This window comes from Asterias amurensis, chromosome 1 (genome assembly GCF_032118995.1).
Source record: "Asterias amurensis chromosome 1, ASM3211899v1".
Lineage (NCBI taxonomy): Eukaryota > Metazoa > Echinodermata > Asteroidea > Forcipulatida > Asteriidae > Asterias > Asterias amurensis.
The window spans coordinates 13,082,273-13,107,155 of NC_092648.1; the positions used below are offsets into that span (position 1 = coordinate 13,082,273).

Below are 24,883 nucleotides of genomic sequence, written 5' to 3' on the forward strand. Positions count from 1 at the left end.
TTGATTACACAGCAACCACACTAAGGTTGCATATTCAGTTTGTTCACGAATTTGCACAAAATCATTGTCAATTTATATAAATTACTAAAACGGGAACACCAAACTTTGTTAATTTTCACGGGTTGGTTAGATGTTTTTTTCTTTTCCAAAACAGTTATTGAAACTTACTCTCCCCAAAACATATAAAGGTATGTTTGGAGTCTTGTAAAAAAAATTTTTTTAAAAGAGTGTCTCCAACGATCTGCATTTTATACTACAGCTTTGGCAATTCAATAGAGCTGCTAAGCAAGACGGATATTTAGCTCAGCACACACAATATATCAGCCCAAGTTGCTGTATCTCTTCTGCTGAATAACAAGTCAGCAAATTAATTTTTACTAAGCACTGCAGATTTGAAATTGCACCGAGTGCGCAACAGACTACGAATGTCTGCTTACCTAATTGGGTCAACGTCTGGCCATCTACACATCATGCACTTGGAGAATTAAAACAAATTTAGTTGTCACACGAAAGTGCCTTTCTTTATTATTCTTTTATAATTATGTCATTTATGTAGAAAACACACAATAAATGGCTGTTTAGTATACAAGTTAAATAAAACGATGATAGAAAAAAAACAAGGTGGAAGGTCCTACTTTTATAAACTCTAAGTCTGTATCAACTGTCCGCATAAATACTGAGTATTTCAGTGTACTTGTTTGTCCCATGATTTTTACAAAACAGAAAACAATGGATTATAAAACAAAATTTATGACTGAACGTAAACCATCCTTTTGTTTTTGTTTGCTTAATTTTGTTTGTATTGGAGAAACATTGGGCAAATTTCACATTAAGATTGATCTTAAGTGTGATTCAATCTTAAATGCTAATCAAATTTTGACTCATGCACAATACAAATCACTGTGGTATTAATGGAAACTCAAATTTAAAGGATTTGGGTACTTTTGGAACACAAAACACAACGTCAACAGATTTACATTAAACTTACACCATTTTAAGATAATAGTAGTAGAAAGCTTTCCTGAAAACATCACTTGCTGAGGAGCTGTACTTTTTGAGAAATGAGTAAAACAATGTCATGAAAATACGCTTTTACATGCTAAAATAATTTTCGTCTCATGATCACCGAGTCGAAAACTATTTTCTTGACATTGTTTTACTCATTTCTCAAAAACTACACCACCTAGGCAAGTAATATTTTCAGGGAAGTTTTCTACTATCATTATCACCAAACGGTGTAAGTTTAATACAAATCTGTGGACATTGTGTTTTTTGTCCTACAAAAACTACATAGACCCTTTAAGATGAATCTTAGTGTTTTTTGAAATCGAGCCCGGTTCAAAATTTCATGAAATGTTCACCAGTTGAATATGGTGTGCAGATCGGAATAAAAAGGAATGACTGTGAATTTAGTCATACCTTTGAACGTGTGACACACCGTTGGTTTTTTTCCTTTCATTCATTCATTTTTATTAAAAAACCAACTGGCAGCACAAAGCTGAATAATGTGGCATTACAAGATAACAATATTGATAAAAATAGCATAGATAAAACACACAAAAACTGCACCACCGCGGGGTACAAAGGAACATGTTTGGTCTAGTCATACCTACTGTAATATGTATCATACCGTCTGCCAATTTCACAAAAGAAACACCTTTCGGCACAGTGTGAACCCATCCAACAAGGCCAAGCACATAATCGTGGTTTATGACCAAGTCTTCATTAATACACTTCGCCACATTCGGTGTCACTTATGTGAAATTAACATGCAAGGCAAGGCCTTAAAACACATAATGTGTGTGCAAAAATTGTCAACTGTTTGAATAATTCATACCATTATTGTGTTAATATAAAGTGTGTAGAATTTTAGAAAATAAAATTATTGAGTAGTAATCAGTGGATTAGTAATATTTTAAATAATTATATAAAGCAAAATAAAAATAAAGCATTTAGATAGTGCCTTATGCAAGGCCTTAATCGTGTAAAGCTAACATACTTAAAGGGAAGGTACACGTTTGGTAATTACTCAAAACAAATATTAACTTAAAAACTGACTTGGTAACCAGCATTGGAGAGATGTTGATAGTATAAAACATTGTGAGAAACAACTCCCTCTAAAGTAACATAGTTTTTGAGAAGAAGTAATTTCTCACTAAAATAATAAAAGACTTCTAGCTAGAAGTCTTTTATTCCTATCTGAAAGCACACAATCGCCCAACAAGGGTGTTTTTTTCTTTCATCATTTTCTCGCAACTTCGATGACCGATTGAGCCCAATTTTTCACAGACTTGTTATTTTATGCTTATGATGGGATACACCAAGTCAGAAGACTGGTTTTTGACAATTCCTAAACGTGTACCTTCCCTTTAACTATGGCCGAGATAATTGTGTATCACCCCACTCAGCATGGCAGCATATTGTGATAAGATGAGACTCGCAGCCTTGGACTGGTAGCGGTTTTTTTTTTATGACTGTATTTAACCATCAAGGCATGACGCAAATGGCTAGAGATTCCCCACTTTCAGGGAGACTACTTACATGTATTGGAAAATTAATGCATCACAAAAAATATCTGAACATACGGTCCTATTCTAATTTAGAATAGAAGACATGTTTCATTCTGCTCAGAGTGCTATAATTTAAGTATGGAATAGTTTAACTGGGTAAAATAAATTGCCTGATTACATGTAAATAATTGGTATAATCCTATAATCCACAGTTTGTACTTGTAATGTTATTGTTTTCTTTTTTCCCCAAAGAACTAAAAAAAGTTGCCATCCCCCAAAATAAAAATATGAGAATGAAAACATGCACTTTAATGATTGGATCAATTTATTAAAAAGCTACCAAAATTATGTATTTGCCCCGACTTGCACCCCCTCCCTCTTCCCACGTGAAAATGTTTGGTTACGTCTTTGAACTGAATATCAGTGTAGGGTTAAAACATTGTGGATAGCAATAAGATTAAAACTGATACATAATTGCCTTTCAGAAATGAAAACAAGCAAAAATTTTGTTATTAAAAATATGAGAATGAAAACATGCACTTTAATTATTGGATCAATTTATTAAAAAGCTACCAAAATTATGTATTTGCCCCGGCTGGCACCCCCTCCCCCTTCCCACGTGAAAAATGTTTGGTTACGCCTTTGAACTGAATATCAGTGTATGGTTAAAACATTGTGGATAGCAATAAGATTAAAACTGATACATAATTGCCTTTCAGAAATGAAAACAAGCAAAAACTAAGAAGAAAACTTGTTTCCTTGGTCATCACAATCCAGCCTTACTGCTCCAAAATCCGTTAATATAAACAAATTACAAAAAAAATGTATCAAGGTTGGCATTGATCTTTTCAGATCCAAAGTTTTAAGTACTTGTCGGTTTATTAAAGTTCCAACATGTAGATTTTAGATTGCCTCAGGAGTTAGAGTTAAGTATTCAATAAGTTAAATATTAAACAATGACAGTTGGCATCAAAATAGAGTCAGTCTATATAAAAAAAAAACTTGTTTGTTCTTCTTCGTAAAAAAATAAAAATGGCACCATACTTATCAAACATTCTTGGACAATGAGTTGCATCCTAGAGAAAACTTTTTCCTTTTTTCAGTCCTTCGTGGAGAAAGTTCATGTATGCCGTCACAAGCGGGTCGGTAAACACCCTGGATATTAATGACAAACAATATGAAAATGTCTAGTAATCATTATGCTAATAGGAACCAGACTATTTTGTTCGTCTAGCCTCGGTTTGGTAACATTGATATCAATGGGAGAAATTAAAGATGGCTGCACCGTGATAAAGGTCTATTGGGATCATTCTCAAAATACGATTTTTTTAATCCTATGTAAATGAAGATGTATGTGATAAAACCAAACATGGGAACATTTTACTTCAAAAGGTGGTCACGTTTTTGAGGTATCGCCGTAAAATCCGCAGCGGTTATGCCCACGCAGGAAGTATAATTCCCAATAGGAACACACAATCAGAGAAGCGTTACAAAAGCAGAATATAACTTTTGAGCTGGTTACAATAGGATCAAACACAGCCCAGGGACTCAATAGGATAAAATTGTCCTTCCTCGACCGTTCGCATCAACGATGCAATTAGTGGTCAATAAAGTGCACTATAATTGAACAATGTGTCCCTATAGTAATCCACAGGGTTCCCGTTGCACATTTCAAGAATGCCCCTTGGTTTTACCGCCTACCTCTACTCTAGAGAGCAGGAGCTGGCTATTCCAAGGTGTATACCAATAGACCCTTCCCATGAAATATGTAAATTGCACATAGCGTGTGCGCACTAACATTTTTGTTGGCAAAAATAAGGAAACATCGCACTGTTTTGTACACGGCTAATGGCTGCATGACCCAGACGCATTAGCGCGTCTGCTTAGTGCACAACTCTATGGCGTTTGCCAACCAAAGGGGTCTGTACGCATGCGTGAATGTAATTAGCATTTCATGGGAGAGTTCCATTTGCCGGGCCAGACAGGGGGTTAAGCGAACAAAGTGTAAAACGGCCAGCCATTATTAGAGTAGTGTGAAAAGGGCTTAAGTGGTGTTACTTTTACTACCCGACAAAATCTCAACCTAACGCCAGCAATTGGGGGAAAAAAAACATGAAATTCAAACTTACTGTGATATTGTTGGCGACTCATTACTAAAGTCAAGTAGATCGTTAGCATTGACATTGTGCACAACAGTGCCATTGGGTAATGAAATAATCATCTGCACTGGAAAACTGTAAAAAAATAAAGTGTCACAACCCCAATGGTAAATTAGGACATTTTAAAAAGCAACTTTTATAGATACAAGAAAGTAATATGCTTAAAATTAATAGACATCATTTTAAAAGAGAAATACCTAGTTTGATGGAATATCAAGTAGTTCGTTAAGAATAGTTTTTTAAAGGCAGTGGACACTATTACTCAAAATAATTATCGGCACAAAACCCCACCTGGTAGTGAGTTATGGGGAGAGGTTGATAGTATAAAACAATTTGAGAAACGGCTCCCTTTGAAGTGCATGGTTTTCGAGAAGGAAGTAATTTTCCACGAATTTGATTTCGAGACCTCAAGTTTAGAATTTGAGGTCTTGAAATCAAGCATCTGAAAGCACACAACTTCGTGTGATAGGGGTGTTTTTTTCTTTCATAGTTATCTCGCAACTCCGATGACCAATCAAGCTCAAATTTTCACAGGTTTGTTATTTTATGCATATGTTGAGATACACCAAGTGAGAAGACTGATCTTTGACAATTACCAATAGTGTCCACTGTCTCTAAGTCTTTCTAACCAAACAGAATGGATCTTGCTGATACGTGTTCATTTTCATTTTTCATTTTCTTTCCATTCCAACAGAGAATCAAATTAACAATAAACAAAGACCAGTCAGAGGAACATTGAAAATGGCGGGGCATAACCAGACAAGCCAAAGTTTGTGATAGGTACAATGTATGGTCTAAAAGGTATAAGCCTTTTTGAGGTATGGCGGACGTGAGTGTACCATTTGGTTTGGGTGTATACGCACAAATTTACCCAAACCTTATAGTGTTGTAGCATTGTGTCCGCCATATCTCAAAAAGGCTTATGGTGTTGCCTTAGTGCATCCCAAAACCAATAGTATTTCTTGAGTGACAATAATGCTATTTCCTGATAACACATATACTTTCGTTTATGAGTTGTACATTTCTGATATTATTCATTTCCTTAGTATGATCACCGGACTGAAAAAAAAGGCTGTACGAATATTCGCAGCCCGATCTATACCGACACCTGGGGTGGATTTCACAAAGAGCTAAGGCTAGTCTTATCTCAACTTGTCCTAACTTAGGACGAGCCTTAAGTTTGTAATATCTCCAAGGACAAGTCATAAGTTAGGACTAGTCCTAACTCTTTGTAAAATCGACCCCTGGGAGTTTTTCTTACACAAACAGACACGTTACTTGCATTAGTATAATATGGATGGATGGATTCTAACTTACGTGTATTTATCTAAACAGAGAGTGGCAAGTTTGGAGACCTCAGGGTCAGTGTCCTCCTTGAAGGTCTTAAGATCAGCAATGAGGGACCAGCTACTGACAAAGTGTTGGTCCAGCAGCTGAGTAACGGGCGAACTCTCGAGAGCCGTCTCTCGAAGAGTCCGCCCCGAACCTGGCGAGCAAATTGAAACGGTGAACGAACAATGTTATTCACATGTGGGTACAGTTTCTGCCTACATCTTTGAATCCATTAAAACCAATAAGCAGGTTCAGTTTCATTGAGTTGAGATGGCTTTGACCAGCTTATAAATGAGGCAGAAAATGAAGATTGAAATTTGGTAATCAGCCTCTTGGAAGGCTTCTTAAGCATATGAGTGAGATTTCATTTCAATAGGCCAAGCTTCGAGTCTCTTTTAAAATAGGGCCCAATTCCATGGCTCTGCTTAACACCGAATTCTGCGTTCACGGTTTTCATTCTTTGCTTACTGTGTAAGCGCCAAATTTCTGTGCTAGCTGTGTAAGCGAAGAAAACGTGAAGTATGCACATGCACAAGCAGAAATTCCCTGCTAACCCGTGACGTAAGCAAGGAATTCCCTGCTTGCGTAAGCCCTGGGTCTTTGCTTACAGTAAGCAGAGCCATTGCATTGGGACCTGTCCATGCGCCAGGTGAGACAAAAATGCTTGAGAGTGAGTTTTCATTTCAATCGACTAAGCTTTGAGTCTCTACATTCTGATAAGACCAAATCACAAGTATTTGGGCATTATATTAAGAACATTCAATGCATCAAAGGAAAATACCAAAAAGAGGGGGTTTGCAAATCAAGAATCTCACCTCAGCAGGATTGGTCGTCCAGTGATCCCCACAGCAAAATAGAGTGCACCAATTTCTCCTCTGCTGCTGCCCGCTGAAATGCTTCAGTGAAGGGCAAATAAGGCACCTAAGATATCAAAATATGGCAAAAATCATTTATTTGGGAGGGGTGCAATTTGGTATCCTACCTTGGAAATATTTTGATAAACCTAAGTAACACTATATTTTCCATCTAATAAAATTATCTAACATGAGTTTACTCACAAAAATCAGTGCCTTTCTAAACACGTTAAATGAAGAAAAACAAACATTCAGATTTCCTTCGTTATTGGATAGTGGAATAGCATAAATAAAACTGTTAAATAATTCACACAATTTAGTTTTAGAATGACATACAGTATCTACATCTACATCTTTCTACATCTATTAAGCTACTTGTCAAAGCCTGTTCAGCATCTAGACAAGGGTAGGGCTGTCGCAGTGGACGGTTTGTGTACTCATTGGGTGCCAAAATATATACAAAAACAGAAATACGACAAACACAGAAACGGAAAATATTGAAAATGATAACTAGTTTGTGAATATAGAATCTAAACTCCATGCATCCTAGACTATATATTTGATCTACGGTGTCGACCGATTCCCAACTTACCGATTTGAATGGATAAAAATGCAGCTCTAGTATCCTGACTGCTTCTTCCATTGAGATCTGACTATTCCATGTGATCTTGTTATTCTCCAAGTCTCGGACTGGTGGCTTGGCCTCCTGTAGGACCTCTCCGTTCTCCCCGTACATGGCGATGTGGCTGGACGGGGAGGGGACGGTCAGCTCCATCTGAGGCATGTGACCGATGTCCACCTCCATGTTCTCATTCTCCACAGGGCCAGTCATCCACTCCATGTCTTTTTTAGTGGATGTAAAAGAAGGGGAAACAAAATATAGATTTGACACTTTTCATGGTGGGGAAACCATAAATGAACTGAAGGCAACATAAATAAGCTCTATAAAATGATGTTCCAGTTACTTATTTCCTTAGGCAAGACACTTGACCTTTATTGCTTCATCCTTGGATAAATGTTGAGTAACTCTTTGCAAATCTTGTATTCGACAAACTCAAACCCGTTTATTCACCATTGACACAGCGATTGTTAATTTATAAACAAATAACATCGCGATTACTGCTACATCAGTGGTTTTCAAACTGTTGTTCACAAAATGGACACGAAATGTGTACCCACGATTGCGGCTGTGCACATACAGCCCTGATACTTCACGGAGACAAAGAAGGCGATTGCCTACACGCCCCTTGCATTGCCCTTGAAATGCTCCAGTAGAAACTAACAATCTCCTAATAGGGCACCCTTAACCAAGAAGAAAATGCCTTGGTGCCCTTGCCCTTTTAAAAACGAAGCATACAACCCGAGCATCCTAATTGAGAATTGAGATTCTTACAATACAACATGCTTAGCAAACAAGCTGATTTATTGACCCAATTCACCTGACGGCATCATCAGAATAATCTTGGATGTGCCATACTGGTTGGCAATGTCACTCTATGCACTATTAAATGAAGTGCGCATTTTAGGCGAATCAGTGATTACATGTAAACCAGGGGTCAATATGCACTGAAAACAAAAACAAAAACGAAGCATACAGGCCTGCATGTACATTAAGAAGCTTGGCTTTTGAAGACCTTTTCTTCAAGAAGATTGTTCTTACCCACATTGAGACTCCTGTTACTGGGTACATAGAGATGGAAGTGCTCTATGTGTGACGAGTCCCTGCTGATGATTAGGTTACCGGTAAACTGAGCCGGAGTAAACCAGAACGGGTTATCAGGAGGCTTGTTCAGTTGAAACTCTGCATGAATCCTGAAGAGTCAAGAAATGAAGAAAAATTGTCAGATTATACAACTTGCTTCATCAAGTAATTACATGAGAATGTGAGAGGGTCGAAGCAAACCTGAATATAATGCCTGATGAATGTTAATATTTGTCCAGGACTGCAAGTGTTGGAGAAATGGCAGAATGTAAGACTGCCACCAAGCATCTTCTGCAGGCATCAAATTAGTAGAACATAATACGATTGTAAATAGTTGCTTAATATTGCTTAAACATTTTCTGTTAGGCAAAAATAAGCAGGACACCAGTCACAGATTGTACATGTTACATAGCATATTGGCTGGTAACCTTATTCTGATTAGCACACTTTTGTTTTGCTTCGCTGCTTTGTGTTTAAGCTGCTCTACACTTGGATGTCACACTCTGAAGCTTCTAAAAAATGCAAGACAGCCTTTTGTTTAACTTCTGTTATCTCTCATTAATTAATGATAAAATGCCTTGGTCTTGAAAAGCGTTCTGTAACCGTTTGTTGTAAAATGTATATGGTTAGAAAGATATTGTAAAAGTAGAATACGATGATCTACACAAATATGCCTCGAAATTGCGTGTTTTTTTTTTTACCCTGTCGACTAACACGGTCGGTCATTTATGGGAGTCAAAATGTTGACTCCCATAAATGGCCAACCGCGATAGTCCGCGACGTAAAAGGAAAACCGTGCAATTTCGAGTGATACTTGTGTGGATCATTATATTCTACTTTTCAAACATCTTTCTAACCAAATGCATTTCATAACAAACGGTTTCAAACGCTTTTAATAGACCAACTCGTCCGATCCAAGGCAACGTGTACCTTTAAAGCTCAGCAATGTAAGGCAATGGCTGTTTTGTTGCGCAAAGATAACGTGCGTATATGTAACTCAAGTTTACATTCTTGATCTCATATCAATAATCAATGCATTCTTAGAGTAAAAACAATGTCTGTTGTGAATTGTTTGCATACCGTTAATCTACCATTAAAGTATGCATGCCTTGGGGGCACAAGACTGTTTGCTTAGTCCATCTTGCTCTATGCTCAGACAGAAGCAGTTTCGATTTACATTACCTACCAGCATAAAGCAGAGATATTTATAAACAATGTTTAAAAATAACCTGTGAACACAATAACACCAAAGATAAACGTCAACATTATGGAGGAAGCCAAGCTCTCTCGGGTGCAAGAAGTAGGTGCGACTGAACTAGAACTAGCTTTTTACTAATAAACTCTGGATACATTGGTTGCTTCTAGTGCAAATGTGGGCAAATGTGGTCCTGACTGATTCAGGGTAATAAAAAGTAGCGCATTTGGTAGGGTCAGCGATTGTGTTCAAACTGAAATGTAATCCTGGTAGAACATATTCAAAGTGAAAAACTCAAAGCAATGGCTGATCGTTGACAGAAAAAAAAACTTTTAACACTTTCTTGTTTTTATAAAAATTTACAAAACGTTTACCAAAACAAAATAATATGCAGTAAAGAGAAAAGTAACCCTTTGATACAGAGGACAATAACCCATGAGGAAACTGTCTAAAAACTACTTGGTTGTTCGTTTCAAAATAAACGTTACTCACACAAAAAACAAATCGTCATACAAGTGGAAAGTAACCCTTCATTACACAGGACAAAACCCATAGAGATTTTCAAACTATTCAAAAACCTTTAAGCTAATGATTTTTAAATAAAGGGCCTTCCTCACCTAAAAACCACATCGACATACAACTGACTCTCCGCTCTGATGACAGCCACTGCACCCTGCGGACCGAACCGGGTATGGAGGAAAGGCCGAGGATGGAACATGCTCAGCAACCTGTGTAGCAGCAACTCCCTCCCCATCACCTTGGGTGGGAAGTAACGGTTGCTGGACAGTGTGTTTGCGAACTGGTTCAGGTTGGACTTGACAAGCTCGTAGACTTCGCCCACGGGGACTGCCCCGTCGGGGAGGAACGCGGTGAACTGTGGCACACCGAAACCAGCAATCTCCTGGTAGGTGCTGTTCCAGTTATCAAGGCCTCCTAGGCTGCTGAGGTCCTTCTACAAAAAATAAATGCATAATTATTTTGAAAGACTTAAAGCCATTGGACCCTTTCGGTACAGAAAAAAAGGAGAAAAAAAATCACAGATTTACAAATTACTCACAGGGTTTACAGAAGGTAGTGGTGACAGACTTCTCTTGAAATATTATTCCATAGAAATGCTTTACTTTTTGACAAACAGTAAAGCAATATAAATTCTTGATAGCAAGAATTACGGATTTATTTTAAACACATGTCATGACACGGCAAAACGTGGGGATACAAGGGTGGGTTTTCCCGTTATTTTCTCCCGACTCCGATGACCAGTTGAGCCTAAATTTTCACAAGTTTTTTATTCGATATAGCAGTTGTGATATCCTTGGACAATACTGTTTAGGCGCCTTGTCAAAACCTCCCGGGCGTTCCTTCGCTGACAGTCTGCGGACTGGACAGCAAATACCGCCGTTGCTAAGGACCTCGGACAGTCCACGGAAGAACGGCCATGTACGTTGAAGCGCGGCGAAGTTAGTTAACTATCCTTGCCGGGCGCTATTGTTAGTATAACAATAAGTCTCATGAATAAACAAGTTGTATTTTCAGGTCATGAATATCAGCGGCTTGGACGCGGACCGGCCGTGCTCTTCCAGAACAATACATTTTCTACTCACGAATACCATCCTCCTGGGAGCGGACAGGCCGCACCGACAAGACAATTACACATCCAGCGCATGTGATAATCAGGGAACGATTTCGCCTGTATCGCATTGCAATTTGCAATGACATTTTGATGATTTGCTATGCAATTGTAAAAAGTGCATCGCAAATGTTGCTATCCAATTTACGAAGCATAATTTGCAACATTTATGCTTGATACAAAAATATAGATTTTTAACTTGAAACCATTCACATTTAATCAATTTTCCCGCAAGAAAGACGATGCTAAATTAATAAGAAATCACCGCCGCCGCGACTACTAAATGTTTTCTTCCATGATGTTGAATACAATATGCTGCTCTGGCAGTAGGGCAAAAGCGACCAATGAAAACATTTGTTACGCGCTAAATGGAAATTCAACATCTAATAGAAACACAGGTTTCTTAAACTGTGGCTTCCCCCCCCCCAGACATTGGACAAACCAGACTATCTGGTTGGTTTTGACATGGAGACACACTCGCACAGGTGTGTAGATTTGTTTATTGGTGACAGTGACTTGGGATTTTATAAATAAGAAAACAATGTTTTCCGCTTGGAAAGTAAGAACGAACAGTTGAAATTGTCCCCTGGATACTCTGACCCACTTGGAATGGAGTTTGCACGTAGCCTGGAACTTTTGTCATGTTTGGGGTAACCTTATTGTTATAGGCATAATTTTCGTTGTGCTTTACGTATTATTTAAAGCAGCTCTATGAAATTGGGCCCTGGTCATAATAATGGGGTTGGGAGTAGGGTTGGTTTTAGACCGTAATGAATAACCCCCTTTATGCTATGAAAGTCGCCATCTTGTAGGGCAAACCAAATGCACATCCAAACGCGTACATCAATGAAGCACGCAACATTCCAGGTTTGATTTCTAGGACACATGCTGCACACGTGCACAGACACCATGTTGTTGGTCAAATATTTGAACAGTGAGGTCATATTCAATACGGTCTATAGGGTTAGGTTCAGCGGTTTCAAATAAAGATTCTTTCGTCAAATTGAGACAGAAAATGTTCTTACACCAAACAGTCCCCCTCTATCTTTGGTCATGGTGTCTTGACGGAGTGGCTGGAAGTGAGCTTCAACAGAGATCACCTCTTGAGTCGGGTCGATGTCTTCCATGAACTGATTGAAGTCAACAGCCTGCCAAGAAAGTTTACAAAAAATAAGTTTTATGAACACGGCCCAAAATTAATTAATAAAGGGATAATAGTTCTGATAAAACAAATTCTAGACAAGGGGAAACTATATGGTAGTATTCATTTTAGATAAATTACAAAGCAAAGTTTTGGTAAAAGGAAAAATCAAACGTGGTTTTGCTTTCGAAAAACCATTGACTACTTTTGTTATAGCAATTATCCTTGGGAGTGCCCTCTGGCTACCGCTCATGGTCAATAAATGTGCCCTCCACTGGAGGTCCACATGCCAGGGTCCAATTTCATAATGCTATTTGCAGAAAATACAGCTTGACAATGTCTTTTTTAAGCAAAAAATAAATGGGATACCAGTCGCAACAATGTGAACTTTATGGAATTTGGCTGGTAACCTGTTTCTTAGCAACACTTTTCTGTACTTAGCAAGTTTTCCCGCTTACAGGCTTTATGAAATTGGGCCCAGGTGGCCAGAATGGCACTTCAACTTTCCTTTGCAAGCTTTCTGATAGAAGAAACTCGAATCCATTCCAGTCTCGGCTGCACTTTGTACAAGGAGGTCGGACCGAAAAGCTCACCTCGTTGTGTTGGGTGTCCAGTTTGGTCAGCAGCGGCTCAAACTCGGCCAAGCTGAGATATCCATCGTCGTCCCGATCGTACGCTTTGAACATCGAGTACGCCTCCTCCCCAAGCTGGGCGACCAGGAATGATTGACTTAGATTGCGCATTTCGTAATACTTCAAGAGGACTGCTGCCCCCACGGCTAATATTGCAATGATCACCGAGAGGAAACACACAGAGAAGCAACCGCAGCGACGTGCCGGCTTGGCGGCGACGTCATCGGATCCATTGGTGGTCTGCACCCCAACATGGATGAGTTTCACTTTCATTCCTCCTCCTCCCTTAGTGTCAGTGTCGGGTGGTCTTTCTTTTTCGTCTCCCGCCATCATAAACTGCCTAATTTTTCTGAGAGAAAATAGAAAAGAAAAATGGTTAAAATACTGGTCTGTGATCGAAATTTTTCTACCCCCTGCTGAGCAATGCATTTGCAAGGGGTTGAAAGGACCAGTATCTGAATCTGAATTTCAATACAGTCGGCAAAGCAACCTAATAGAAACATCACACTGGCATTTTTTTTATAGAAGACAATGAAGAAGGTAGGGACTGAAAACCCAATCCACATTGTACATTGTCATGCTCCTTTGAACAGCGTTGTCTGGAATTGGCGCATTATCAATTAAATTATTACTATTTTTATTAATCAGGGGTCGAAATTGCCACTAGCCCGCTAGCCCGGGACTACCAGATTTACAGCCGGGCTACTCATTTTTCCAGTTTGATAGCCCAACGGGCTAGTGGAAAAATAATGCAAAAATCATCATCACAAACAATAAAGAACTATGTTATTGGTGTATTGTAAAGTTTGAGCCGTGACGCGAGACATAATGTGTCTTTCGGGCTACCAAAATCTAATCAGGGCTACTAAAAATTATTGGTCACTAGCCCTGCTGACTACCATGGAAATACACTGAATTTCGACCCCTGTTAATGTTATTGTTATGCAAGGCTCCAGTCCAGGTCTCCAATTGGGGTCCACTGAGGTGAAAGGCAGGGACAGAAACAACTGAGCCAACCTGATTGGCCAAGTAAATTAATCAGTTTACAACTTTACATGTATATAAGTCACAATTCAAGTATTTATTATCATCCTAGATGATGATAAGGAACCCTCCTCCTCAAGCAAGTCAAGTCATTGATCATAATTAATTGCCCTTCTGTGCTGCCTCCCAGACATTCTTCTTAAGTTCTTCTTCGGATAACTTTCCGTATGGCGCCACCACTTTTTCACTCATTTTTACAAAAAGAGATATCTCATTGAGGTAAATTAGATACTATATTATTTTTATCGAATGAAAAAGTGGTGGCGCCATACGGAAACTTTTCCAATACGAACTTTAATGACCTAACTTTATTACTTCGGTTAGTGGTTAAGGTCACTCTTCTAAACTTACCAACATTACGTTGTCCTCATGTGTTCATTCTTGTGTTGTGCACTTCATGGATATCAATCAAGGAGAAAACGGTTGTGAGAACCTTCCCCCACGCTTTGTTCTCTCAAAAATTAAATTATCACTTCCTTGTTGACCTTGTTTATCTGAGTTCTTGCAAACCTTCAGCTGCAGACATGGCAGAGGTGAAAGTCACGTAAACCCCTTGTCAAAAGTTCTGTTGTGTGTGTGATGTATGGTGTGGGTGGGTGATTTATTTCCCGGTGCCTTATTCAATTCAACCTCAAGAGGGCGGGCTTGCTGATTAGCGGTGTGATGAAAACAACAAACTTTCTAAGCAATGTGTACTGTTTCATAAACAGATCGACGGATGAAAAGTGACCCGAAAAGGTAGGAAGGTTGAAATGTTACGGTATTCATGAGAGGATGATGGAAAAATATCATAGGCTTGAGAAAGCACCATTCAATAAATTTTAATAACATCCGATTTGGTTTGTTTGGGTGTTCGAATCCTAAATTATTGGCCAACTAAAAAAAGTGGGTGGGGCTACGGACGGGGGACAGACCTTCTCTACTCCTACTAGAACTATAAAAGTAGATGAGGTTCGTTTGGCTATCGTCTATAGTCTTCTGACGGGAGACGATAGCTGAACGAACTTCATATATTATTTATCATACTTCATGGAGTAGCTACTCCTCTAGTCCTAGAACTATGATTCATAGTTCTAGGACTAGTATATGAACTATGAGGTTCATCCTCTATCGTCCTTACATGGGAGATGACAGGGGAACGAACCTCCAGCCAAGAGGTACTACTGGGGCCCTAAATATCGAAAAAAGGGAGTACAGTGGCTCAGTAACTCGGTCTAGGGTGGAGCTACACGCGAGGGAGTCCCGCGTACGGGGCTAGTAAAAACCGGCAAATGAATTACCCTTATTACCCTTATTTTTGCAATAGCCCTATAATTTATGCGGTAAATCTAGACTAGACTAGACCCAGTATTCCAGGCAGTAATTCGTTGGGGTGCTATACCCCTTTATCAAAATGTTGACATCTTTGGCTAAAGGAGTACAGCTCCCCAATCTGAGCCAAGGGCCAATCCACTTTATATGGTATTTTGCAATAAAGGAACCCTCATACCTGCAATGCCCTACTCATAGAACTATGAGATTTGTTCCCCTATCGACAATAGCAGAACGAACCTCATAGTTTTAGGAGTACAAACACCTACTTCTAGAAACTATATAAGACTCCCCATTGAGAGCCCTATAGTTTCTAGAAGTAACGAAGGCCCATGCTTGACTTAATATCAATAATTCATAATAGTCCAATGTTTGTATGCTAGTAGTACAGTGTATTTCATTTCAACAGGTGTCGCCGGTAATTCTAGTTTCTAAGAAGATCTGCAATCTGACAATCGACATTTCTCAATGAGTTGACAAGGTCAGGATGAGCATCAGGGCTGTGTGGGTTCTACCGCTACCAGGAAATGGACCAGAAGGCATTGTCTTTATCAAGTAATTAAGTATTTCTTTAGTTGTGTTGATCAGATAACTCTCCATCCTCTACGACTGTTGGGAGGATGGAGAATTACGATCATCACAACTAGTATGTCATTAACACACTAGTCTCTACACCGCCCCCTTCCCCCCTTCCTGGTTCCTTTTTACCCTCCCTACTTAACCACCCTAGCCAGACTGAGAACAGCCACTTCACTTCACTCGCCATTCAGAGGACCCACTCCACTTCCACACCACAAGTTTCCCCACCTTCACAACACAACCCACCCAGCATCTAAGGCTCATTCTTAACACTCTCCCTTATAAGCCACAGGGCCAGTTGGAGTCCAACAGTCTCATGACAACAAATGGAGTATACTCTCTCCGAAACAGACCCACCATCACTCAAAAGAGATTCATCTACTGCAAATTGTCTTATGTTTAAGTATGTCATTGCATGACAGAGAAATTTTGATGAACAGACAGAAACAAATTTCTGGCAAAATTCCCTTACAAGTGCTACTGTAACAATTGCGACAATTTCAGTCCCTTTTTAAAAGCAAAGCTTTGAAGTAAATATGTTCTTTTCCATTGGCTTTTACTTGTTTTCATCTTTTGATTTGATGTACAGGAAATATCCAACAGTAGAGAAGAGAGCATTGGTCTTCACTGGTACTCAAGATCATGTCCAGTTCCCACCTGAGAATCTCTTGTATGATGCCACATTGGAGGAACTGGGACTCAAACATCCAAGTACAAAGGTGCTTTGAGATCCTTAGTTAGGAATATTTTGTTTGTCATTTTTTTTTTAAGAGATACATGTATTGCCCAACTCACATGGTCCGACAGCTACTTTAAGGTGAGGGCTACACTTAAAATGAATTGGGCTATCAAACCAAATCAACTTTCACCAGGGACACAATGTCACCTACTCCTGGGGCTGAAACAGGGTTACACTCTTCACAGTCCGTAATGATGCAGGCATTGGTTTCATTCACCTGCATGGTTGGTAGAGCAGAATACACTTCCTTCCCAACTTTTTACGAAGCAACTATGGTTAAGTGCCTTACTCAATGGCAAAAGTGTCATGACCAGGAATCAAACCCACACTCTACTGCTGACAACACCAGACCACTTAGCCATGACACATTTGGTTGCTAGTGTTGCATACTCCAAAGGAGTTGACTTGGTTTCAGGAATTTTTAAAAGCCGAATGAACAGACATGTCACTTTGAGTAGGATTCACACCCATGACCTCTGCTGTTCTAAGCAGATGTCTTACCACTAGACCACTGAGATTGCCCAGTAGAAGCAACTTGAGTCCTATATTTTTCCCTGGTGCAAATTTAACCTCTATTCATAATAACTGTTTACTTCATCTTTAAACTTTGTGTTTGTTTCAGTATGTAGAGTCAAGAGACACGTGTGAGAAACAATTCCAGAAGCCTGTCTTTGAGGTCAAGGTGCCCGGAGGCAACCTCTGGCCAGTGGTTATCATTGAAAAGGTAATAGATGTCGACTGCAAACAACAGGCTTAAGTAACAACTATACACCAGGTGTAAAATTTTACACTGGACCACCGGCCTCAGGCCAGTGATTTCAGTGTCGGGCCACTAAATTTATGACAGGATAAGTCCAATGGTCTTGTTTTTTCCCCTCTCAATTAAACATCTTTTTACTCAAAAGAATGATATTCAAATACTAAGAATTGAGTCTCACAAATATCTTTCAATCCTGCTGAGTATTACCCATTAAATAGAAGAGATAAATCTTCTCTTGGTGTTTGTTCAAATAAAACAGTTAAGATGATAAAATTGTGGTCTCATTTTGATTCAAGTCTCTTATCAGTTTGACTCTGGTGCAGTGAAAGATTCTGAGCTACAAGTCCTTCCGTCTTTTGGATTTCCCCCCTAAACTCGAGCCCTGTACACATTGAAGTGGTGATGCATACATACAGATTTTCTTAAAAGGCTGTTTGAACTCAAGTGTTTAATCCTTTTTTTCAAACAAGTTATTTTGTTATAACAAAAATCAGTCAGCTATTTAAACTACTTGTTCATTATAATTTGCTTTTCAGTTTGGTCTCCTGTTTTGCTGTTTGCCTCTGGTTGAGCAGGGATGTGAACCAAGGCCACCTCTCATCAGCATGTAAGTTTATCCAACAACAACCTTAGATCTGTTAGCATTTTAAAAAGGTGATCCCCTTATTACTAAATTGTTGATAAATGCAAAACACTGAACTCACTGCTGATTTCACAGTTACTAGCCTAAGTAATGCCGTCTAGTTACTGAATCATAATCATAGACGTTAAACCAATGTTAGTGTATGAACATGGAGGTAATGAGAGAGATTGGCTGTTGCCAGCTCGGTGTTTGTACCCCCCTGTGGGGGTTTGCCGAGGCCTTTGACGGGTAGATCATTTAAAGAAAAACAAACCAAACACACAATCTAATTATTGAACATTCTTCCTCTGTGTTATTTATCCAGACTCGGCATCTCCCTGGGGTTCTCCCTGCTGGGAGCTATGGCTGACTTTATGGGACCTTTATCCAGAGATTTCACCACAGTGAGTATTGAAGTAGAACCACTTGTTGACGCGTAGCCATTCAAGATTTATCACCTCATTTCGTACAGCAAGTTCAGCAAGTAACTCTTTTGACCATTGCTTTCAATAATATAACCATTGCCCATTGCTTTCAATGATATAACAAAACATTTGCTTACTGAAATGGCGCTCATGTGTGTTTCAAAATCCAACAATAGTGCAAGCTCCAGTTCCCCATCTTGCTCTTTCAGCACTCTATAACTTTTAAGAGCAACTATAAATATAAATATTAATAGTAAACTTGAGGGTACAACCATGGGTAAAAACTCTTTTGAAGGAGTGGTGGCTCTGAAAAGATTTGGTTACCCATTGTTGTACCCGCAAGTTTACTACTAATATTTATATTTATAGTTGCTCTTATTCTCCACACCATGCAAAGCTTCAAACACCATCTATAATCGTTGGTTGTACCCTTTAATACTTGCAGTCCCACCCCAAGCTGTTGGAACTGTTATCATACATGTGTCAAGCGGCCCCATTTGGAACCCTGATTGACATCAATCCAGTCACTGTCAGAGAGGCGCTACAGAACAAACACTCTACACAGCTTGTATCCACACACACTAAGGTAAGTAGCATTAGCCATGCTTTTAATTCTTTTGAAACTGTGTTCAAAGTATTCACAATCCTTGTTAAGTTTCTGAACTTGCTTTCAATAAATACCAGTATAGAATTATAAATAGAGGGGACAGAAAGGTACTGGATAGCTTCTTCTTTTCTAAGGCAGCCTTCATGATTGAAGATAAATGCACTGCAAGACACACCTGGGCGAACCCCTTATCTTTGCGATAAGTGTGTACTGGGTTCTTTTATGTGTGTTGATAGTTTTTGTAACAACACCCAGGACCTACAGCTTTACGTCCCATCCAAAGGATGAAGCAATGGTTAAGTGCTATGACCGGGACTCGAACCCACACTCTGCTGATCACATTTACCAAAGCTTGAATCCCTGGATTAATTATTTAAGGGTTCAAAACTCATAAACATCTCACTTAATTGCTCATTATTCCAGGAATGAGTCAGTTGTCAAATTTGTTGAACTTGGCATGGATGACGATCACCAAGGGCTTTCATTTTCCATACTTCGGTTTACGCTCCGTGTCCGAGCTTTATTTGATGTCGGAAACAATGAACAACTGCTCCAAAATTTATGCTGAGGCCAAGCCAGAGCTGGAGCCCAAAGCCGAGGTTTTGGAAGAGGCCCTTGTTATAGAAACGACTGACCATTACATTCAAACAAACAACACAGGCATTTATGTCAGCATTTTATTTCAGGAACTGTGAGACAGTTCTTTGTTTTTTGGGGGAAAATGTATTTGTATAAACTTTTGCATATTTTCATCAATAGCAACCAGCTTGGCGACCAATCCTGACCAAGGGCAAAGCGGTTTTACAATTCTCCATTAACGAACAAGTGAGGGCAGTGTTGTATAACAGCGATAACATGGAGGACGTGTGCAACGTATATGGAACAATATCATGCAAGGTAAAAGATCAGCTTCTTAACTGTACACTCAATGCAAAGGAAGCTGGTAGTTTTTTCTTATTACAATTAAATTGTTGTTATTGATTCAATTTCAACCAAATTGACCCAGTGGTTGCTGATTCATTGTTGTTTGAACGTTGGTGGTTGCACTTATTCTTACCAAAATCATGGAGAAAGGGTAGGCAGTAGCGAGAAAACCGTTTATCGGATGGAGCTAAAAAATTAATTTTGTTGAGCAAAAAACACCCCATAAAACAAATTTTAGCAAGTTTGAAGGGGTTGGGTTTAACCCATTAGGTGATTTGACATTATATGACCATTTCGTTTTGTTGTTATTGATTTCTTTTTGAAGGACAAACCTGTTATTTGTTTGGTTGGGTTTCCATACAGGCAGATTTAGAAGGAGTGATTCCAGAGGTGACTGTGACACTGACTGTGCCAAATGACTCCCCACCCTTGGATAATCTCATGGTCCACCCTTGTGTCCAGGGTGGTGACACACGGCTCCTTGAATCAGGTATGAAGTTGGACACAGTTGTGTCTTTAAAGGCAGTGGACACTATTGGTAATGACTCAAAATAATTATTAGCACAAAACTTTTCTTGGAAACGAGTAATGGGGAGACGTACCAACGTATAAAGCATTGTGAGAAACGGCTCCCTCTGAAGTGGAGTAGTTTTCAAGAAAGAAGTAATTTTCCTGGAATTTGATATCGAGACCTCAGATTTAGAACTTGAGGTCTCGAAATCAACTATCTAAACGCATACAACTCCGTGTGACAAGGGTAATTTTTCTTTCATTATGGTCTCGCAACCCCGACGATCGATTGAGCTCAAATTTTCACAGGTTTGTTATTTTATGTATATAATGAGATACGCCAAGTTAGAAGACTGGTTTTTGCCAATTACCAAGAGTGTCCACTGTCTTTAACTTGTCTGTGAATAAGCTTTGAATGACTTGAACCTCAGTGTTCTGAATCTGAATGAATCTAAATTACATAGTTGGCAAAGCGTCCCAATGGAAACATAACACCAACTTTTTGTAGAGGAGAAACCCACACAGCCAGTCAGGGACTGAAAAACCAAGTCACCATTCATGGCTCTGGTTCTGGCTTGAACCGGCATCCACAGTGGTGAAAGGCATGGAGAGAAACCTCTGAGCCAACCTGACTGTTAAGTGCATGTCTACTAGAAAGGAATATCCACAAAAAAGTCCTTAAAGAGACTTTTTAAAGACAATAATGGAGGCATCAGGAAAAAGTTTTATTGCTTCTCCTAAGCCCTGGGTCTTTCTAATGTAAGCTTGAATGATCTGACACTTACTACATCTGCAGGTTTTTACGGATCCACCTGATTTATTTTGCTGATTTAGGAAATGTTGCATTTGACAGTCTTATTCAATATGTTACATTGCTAAGTTCTAAATGTATCAATGTTACTTCAAGCTCTGTTACACAACCTGAAGGCATTGATCCAAACCACATTGGTTAGCATCTTATATTATTCAGACTTTCTGCAAACTTGTTTTGTTTTTACAATAGGTTCGCCGGGAACAACAACTCTCAAAATGCCCAAGCGAAGCCTACGCTTCATGCCACCCAGGGAGGGCTTCACCCTGGGGTACTACACGTCTTCCACCTCCTTCATGACTCCGCCCATCACTGCCTCCTACCACATGAAGGGCAGCGAGAGGGAAGTCAATCTCTTGGTCAAGGTTAAACTCAACGCTAAGGTCAAGAATGCCATGGATTACTGTGAGGTGCAGCTGCCATTCTACAACAGGTGAGAATTGATTGGAGGAGCACATAATAATGTTGCACAGGCTGTATACTCCCCAGGGAGCAGAGATGGTTTAGGGAATGAATGAGGGCCAGTGACCAGGGGTAATAATGTTGGAAACGCTTTGAGAGACCCTGCGGGTGTGAAAAGCGCTATATAAAAACTGGTTATTATTAGTTCTCCTGAAGACTAGCAGAGTATACTGTTTGAAACGACAAGACCACACCAGCCCTTTTCAGAGCTGGCACGCACACTCAAGAGATCTACATATGGTTGTACCCACAATTTACTTATTACTGATAGTTTCTTCCTTTTTATCCACACCATGCAAAGCTTGAAACAATACTTAATCTGAAGTACTAGAGCAAGCAAGTGGAAACAGTGAGACCAATAAGAACCCATTCCGCAGTAGTAAAGTTCCCTCAATCCACTAAGCGAAAGAAGGTGTCCCAGCCGGTTTCCCAGGGTTGTAGTTAGTAAACAGGAAAGTTCTTTTCAAAACTGAGAAGTCCTAAATTCCAAAAAATAACGCACAAAATCTACAGTAGATATACAACAAGAAAAACTCAAAGTTGCCTCGTCTGGCATGGCCCAATCACTGATTGATTTACAAAATATAACTCTAGGGAACTCAGACGGTCTTTAATTCACCTCATTCACAGAGGCATCATCTCTGACATCAACGTCACACCAAGCTCCGGTAACGTGGTTCTACCCACAGACAGACGCCGATTGGGGTGGAATCTCGGCCAGAAGTTTCCCTCAAAGACCCTGGAGGCGACCCTCCAAGCTAAGGTGCAGTTTGAGGAGTTCAATGAGAAGAAGCAGATTCCTGGAACGTACGAGGATCCGTTTTGCGTGGGCCTAAATGCATATGCCTCAGTAAGTACACTTGGGGTGTTCACTAGTTTGTTGTTTATACACTTAACTGAAACAAGTGTCTTCAAACATTTCTTTATTTCTTATTTACCCTTGGGAAACCTCTCAGTGAAACACTGTTTTTCAGAGGTGCCCTTTTGAACTTTTTTCAGAGGTGCGCAAAAAACATTATGGTTCAAATGTGGCTCCAACTGTTTTGATTACTCTCTTGAAAGAAAGAAGAAAACAGTGAAATACAAATGTAGCAATGACATCAAATTCACTGTCAGCAAAGTGGCTACCTCTAAATGACAATACAGAATCAGACTATTTTTTTTTAATGGAATTTTATCTTTGTGAGGGCAGGGCATTTTCATATTGCAAAAGGGCACTTCCGTTGGAAAATCCTAAAGTTTATGAGAAACTGTAAAAAGGGCACTATAAAGGTGAAGACCAGGGCATTAGTGGCCTCTGGGGCATTTTTTAAATTCAGGAATACCATTAATGAAAGTGGTTGAAATTGTTTGGTCTATATTGACAGTTAACTAACTAGATGTCTAGTTTTCTATACAAATCAATGCTTTGAAACTTCTTGTTGGCAATGCACAGATATACTTCAAGGTACCAGACTTCACATATACAGGATGTCAGATTGATCCAAGATCCGTTCAAATACAACCGAGTGCAAAACCTAAAGTGACACTAGGTGAGTAATTGTTAACGATTGCACTGACATTATATTTTCTAAGTTAGTTCCCCTCTGGCCGGGTTACATTTTACAAAGAACAAGACAAGGTTTAAGTAATTTCTTCTTTTATATTTTGATAAACTCTGCTTTTACCCTGCTTTCTTTCCTGATTAAAAGATTCCAAAGGCCAAGGGGCGTGTTGTGGCCCCTTCATCATTGAGAGGGCAAGGCCATTTTCATTTTGCATGGGCACTTTCCATTGGAAACTTTTGAAGAGGCAACTTAGAGGCTAAGACAAGGGGCAACTTAGGCCGTGACCTCTGTGTACTCCAATGTGTAATTCATGGCCTAAGTTGATTGAAACATAGTTACAGACGAAGAGTGATTATGTGTGTCCTTTTTCCGTCTTTTCCCCTCCTATTACAGCTAAAGAGTTTGTAACGGCCGAGTACAAAGTTTGGAATTCCCATGGCGATGCCCAGGCAGTGTTTCCTGTGCCTAAATATCTTAAGCAATGAAGCTGATCTGGTATTCCCTGCTCAAGGACTAGAAATAATGCTGACTGAGAATATTCATGCAAAAGGACTGTCCCAGGAAAAGGTTCCACAGAACTCCTAGTAAAGGCTCACTCAACCGTCCTCAGAAAGGCTTTCTCAATGTTGGTAAAAGTCTACTCCTTGGTCTACTCACTACTCCTGAAAAACACTCATCCATCATACCTATAGAAATAGGTTGACTCGCTATTCCTTGAAGAGGCCGACTCAATGTTCATGGAAAAAGCTCTCACAATGTTGGAAGGACGGTACTCAATGTTTATGGAAATGACTTGCCCAACATTCCTGGAAAAGGCTCAGTCATTATTCCTGGACTGGGCTCACTCAATCTTGCTGGAAATAATTAATTCACTATTCCTTGAAAGGTTTACTCAGTGTTCCTGGAAGAGGCTCACACAATGTTGGAAAGACTACTCAATAATTATGAACAAGAATTGCCCAACATTCTTGGAAGAGGTCACTCAATCTTGCTGGAAATAAACTTGTTCACTATTTCTTGGAAATATTTACCGTGTTGGCCTACTCGGTATTTAAAAGGAAACTATGTGTGTGTGCACAACTTGGCTGTTTACATTTGGTGAGGTACATTTTGTCTGATGATTAGAAAATTGGAAGGTTTGTTTCTTAATATCAAAAAAAAATTGAGAGTTGGCTAAAATGGCAGTTAAATAATATTGGGGAGCAAATCTTGAATTTGTAAATTTTATAATTATAGTTCTATGATACTTATATGATGGAATAATTAAATTTATGAGAACAGTAAGTTAATAACTCTTTAGGGTTTGTATTTTGTGTCCCACTTCACTAACATTGTTAATGTTATGCCTATTAATTAATGCTTCGAAAGTTGGAAGGAATACCCATTCTGC

General features: G+C 39.3%; 2 protein-coding genes across 2 annotated transcripts; one reads left to right on the forward strand and one right to left on the reverse strand.

Annotated features, from left to right (window-relative positions):
- Positions 1 to 494: 494 nt before the first annotated feature.
- Positions 495 to 14,753, reverse strand: LOC139946149 (selenoprotein N-like). The gene is made up of 10 exons (XM_071943770.1): positions 14,548 to 14,753; positions 13,114 to 13,501; positions 12,405 to 12,527; positions 10,370 to 10,704; positions 8,516 to 8,667; positions 7,448 to 7,698; positions 6,817 to 6,922; positions 5,987 to 6,155; positions 4,640 to 4,744; positions 495 to 3,665 (listed from the first exon to the last, which is right to left on the reverse strand). Exons 2-10 carry the CDS (start codon positions 13,483 to 13,485, stop codon positions 3,587 to 3,589), a joined length of 1,692 nt encoding a protein of 563 aa, XP_071799871.1. The 5' UTR covers positions 13,486 to 13,501; positions 14,548 to 14,753; the 3' UTR covers positions 495 to 3,586.
- Positions 14,754 to 14,860: 107 nt separating this feature from the next.
- On the forward strand, positions 14,861 to 24,763 carry LOC139939521 (AP-5 complex subunit mu-1-like). The gene is made up of 13 exons (XM_071935503.1): positions 14,861 to 14,934; positions 15,917 to 16,062; positions 16,676 to 16,805; positions 17,448 to 17,549; positions 18,122 to 18,192; positions 18,533 to 18,611; positions 19,078 to 19,218; positions 19,999 to 20,136; positions 20,527 to 20,653; positions 21,677 to 21,917; positions 22,577 to 22,796; positions 23,382 to 23,478; positions 23,887 to 24,763. Exons 2-13 carry the CDS (start codon positions 15,995 to 15,997, stop codon positions 23,976 to 23,978), a joined length of 1,506 nt encoding a protein of 501 aa, XP_071791604.1. The 5' UTR covers positions 14,861 to 14,934; positions 15,917 to 15,994; the 3' UTR covers positions 23,979 to 24,763.
- The last annotated feature ends 120 nt before the right edge of the window (positions 24,764 to 24,883 follow it).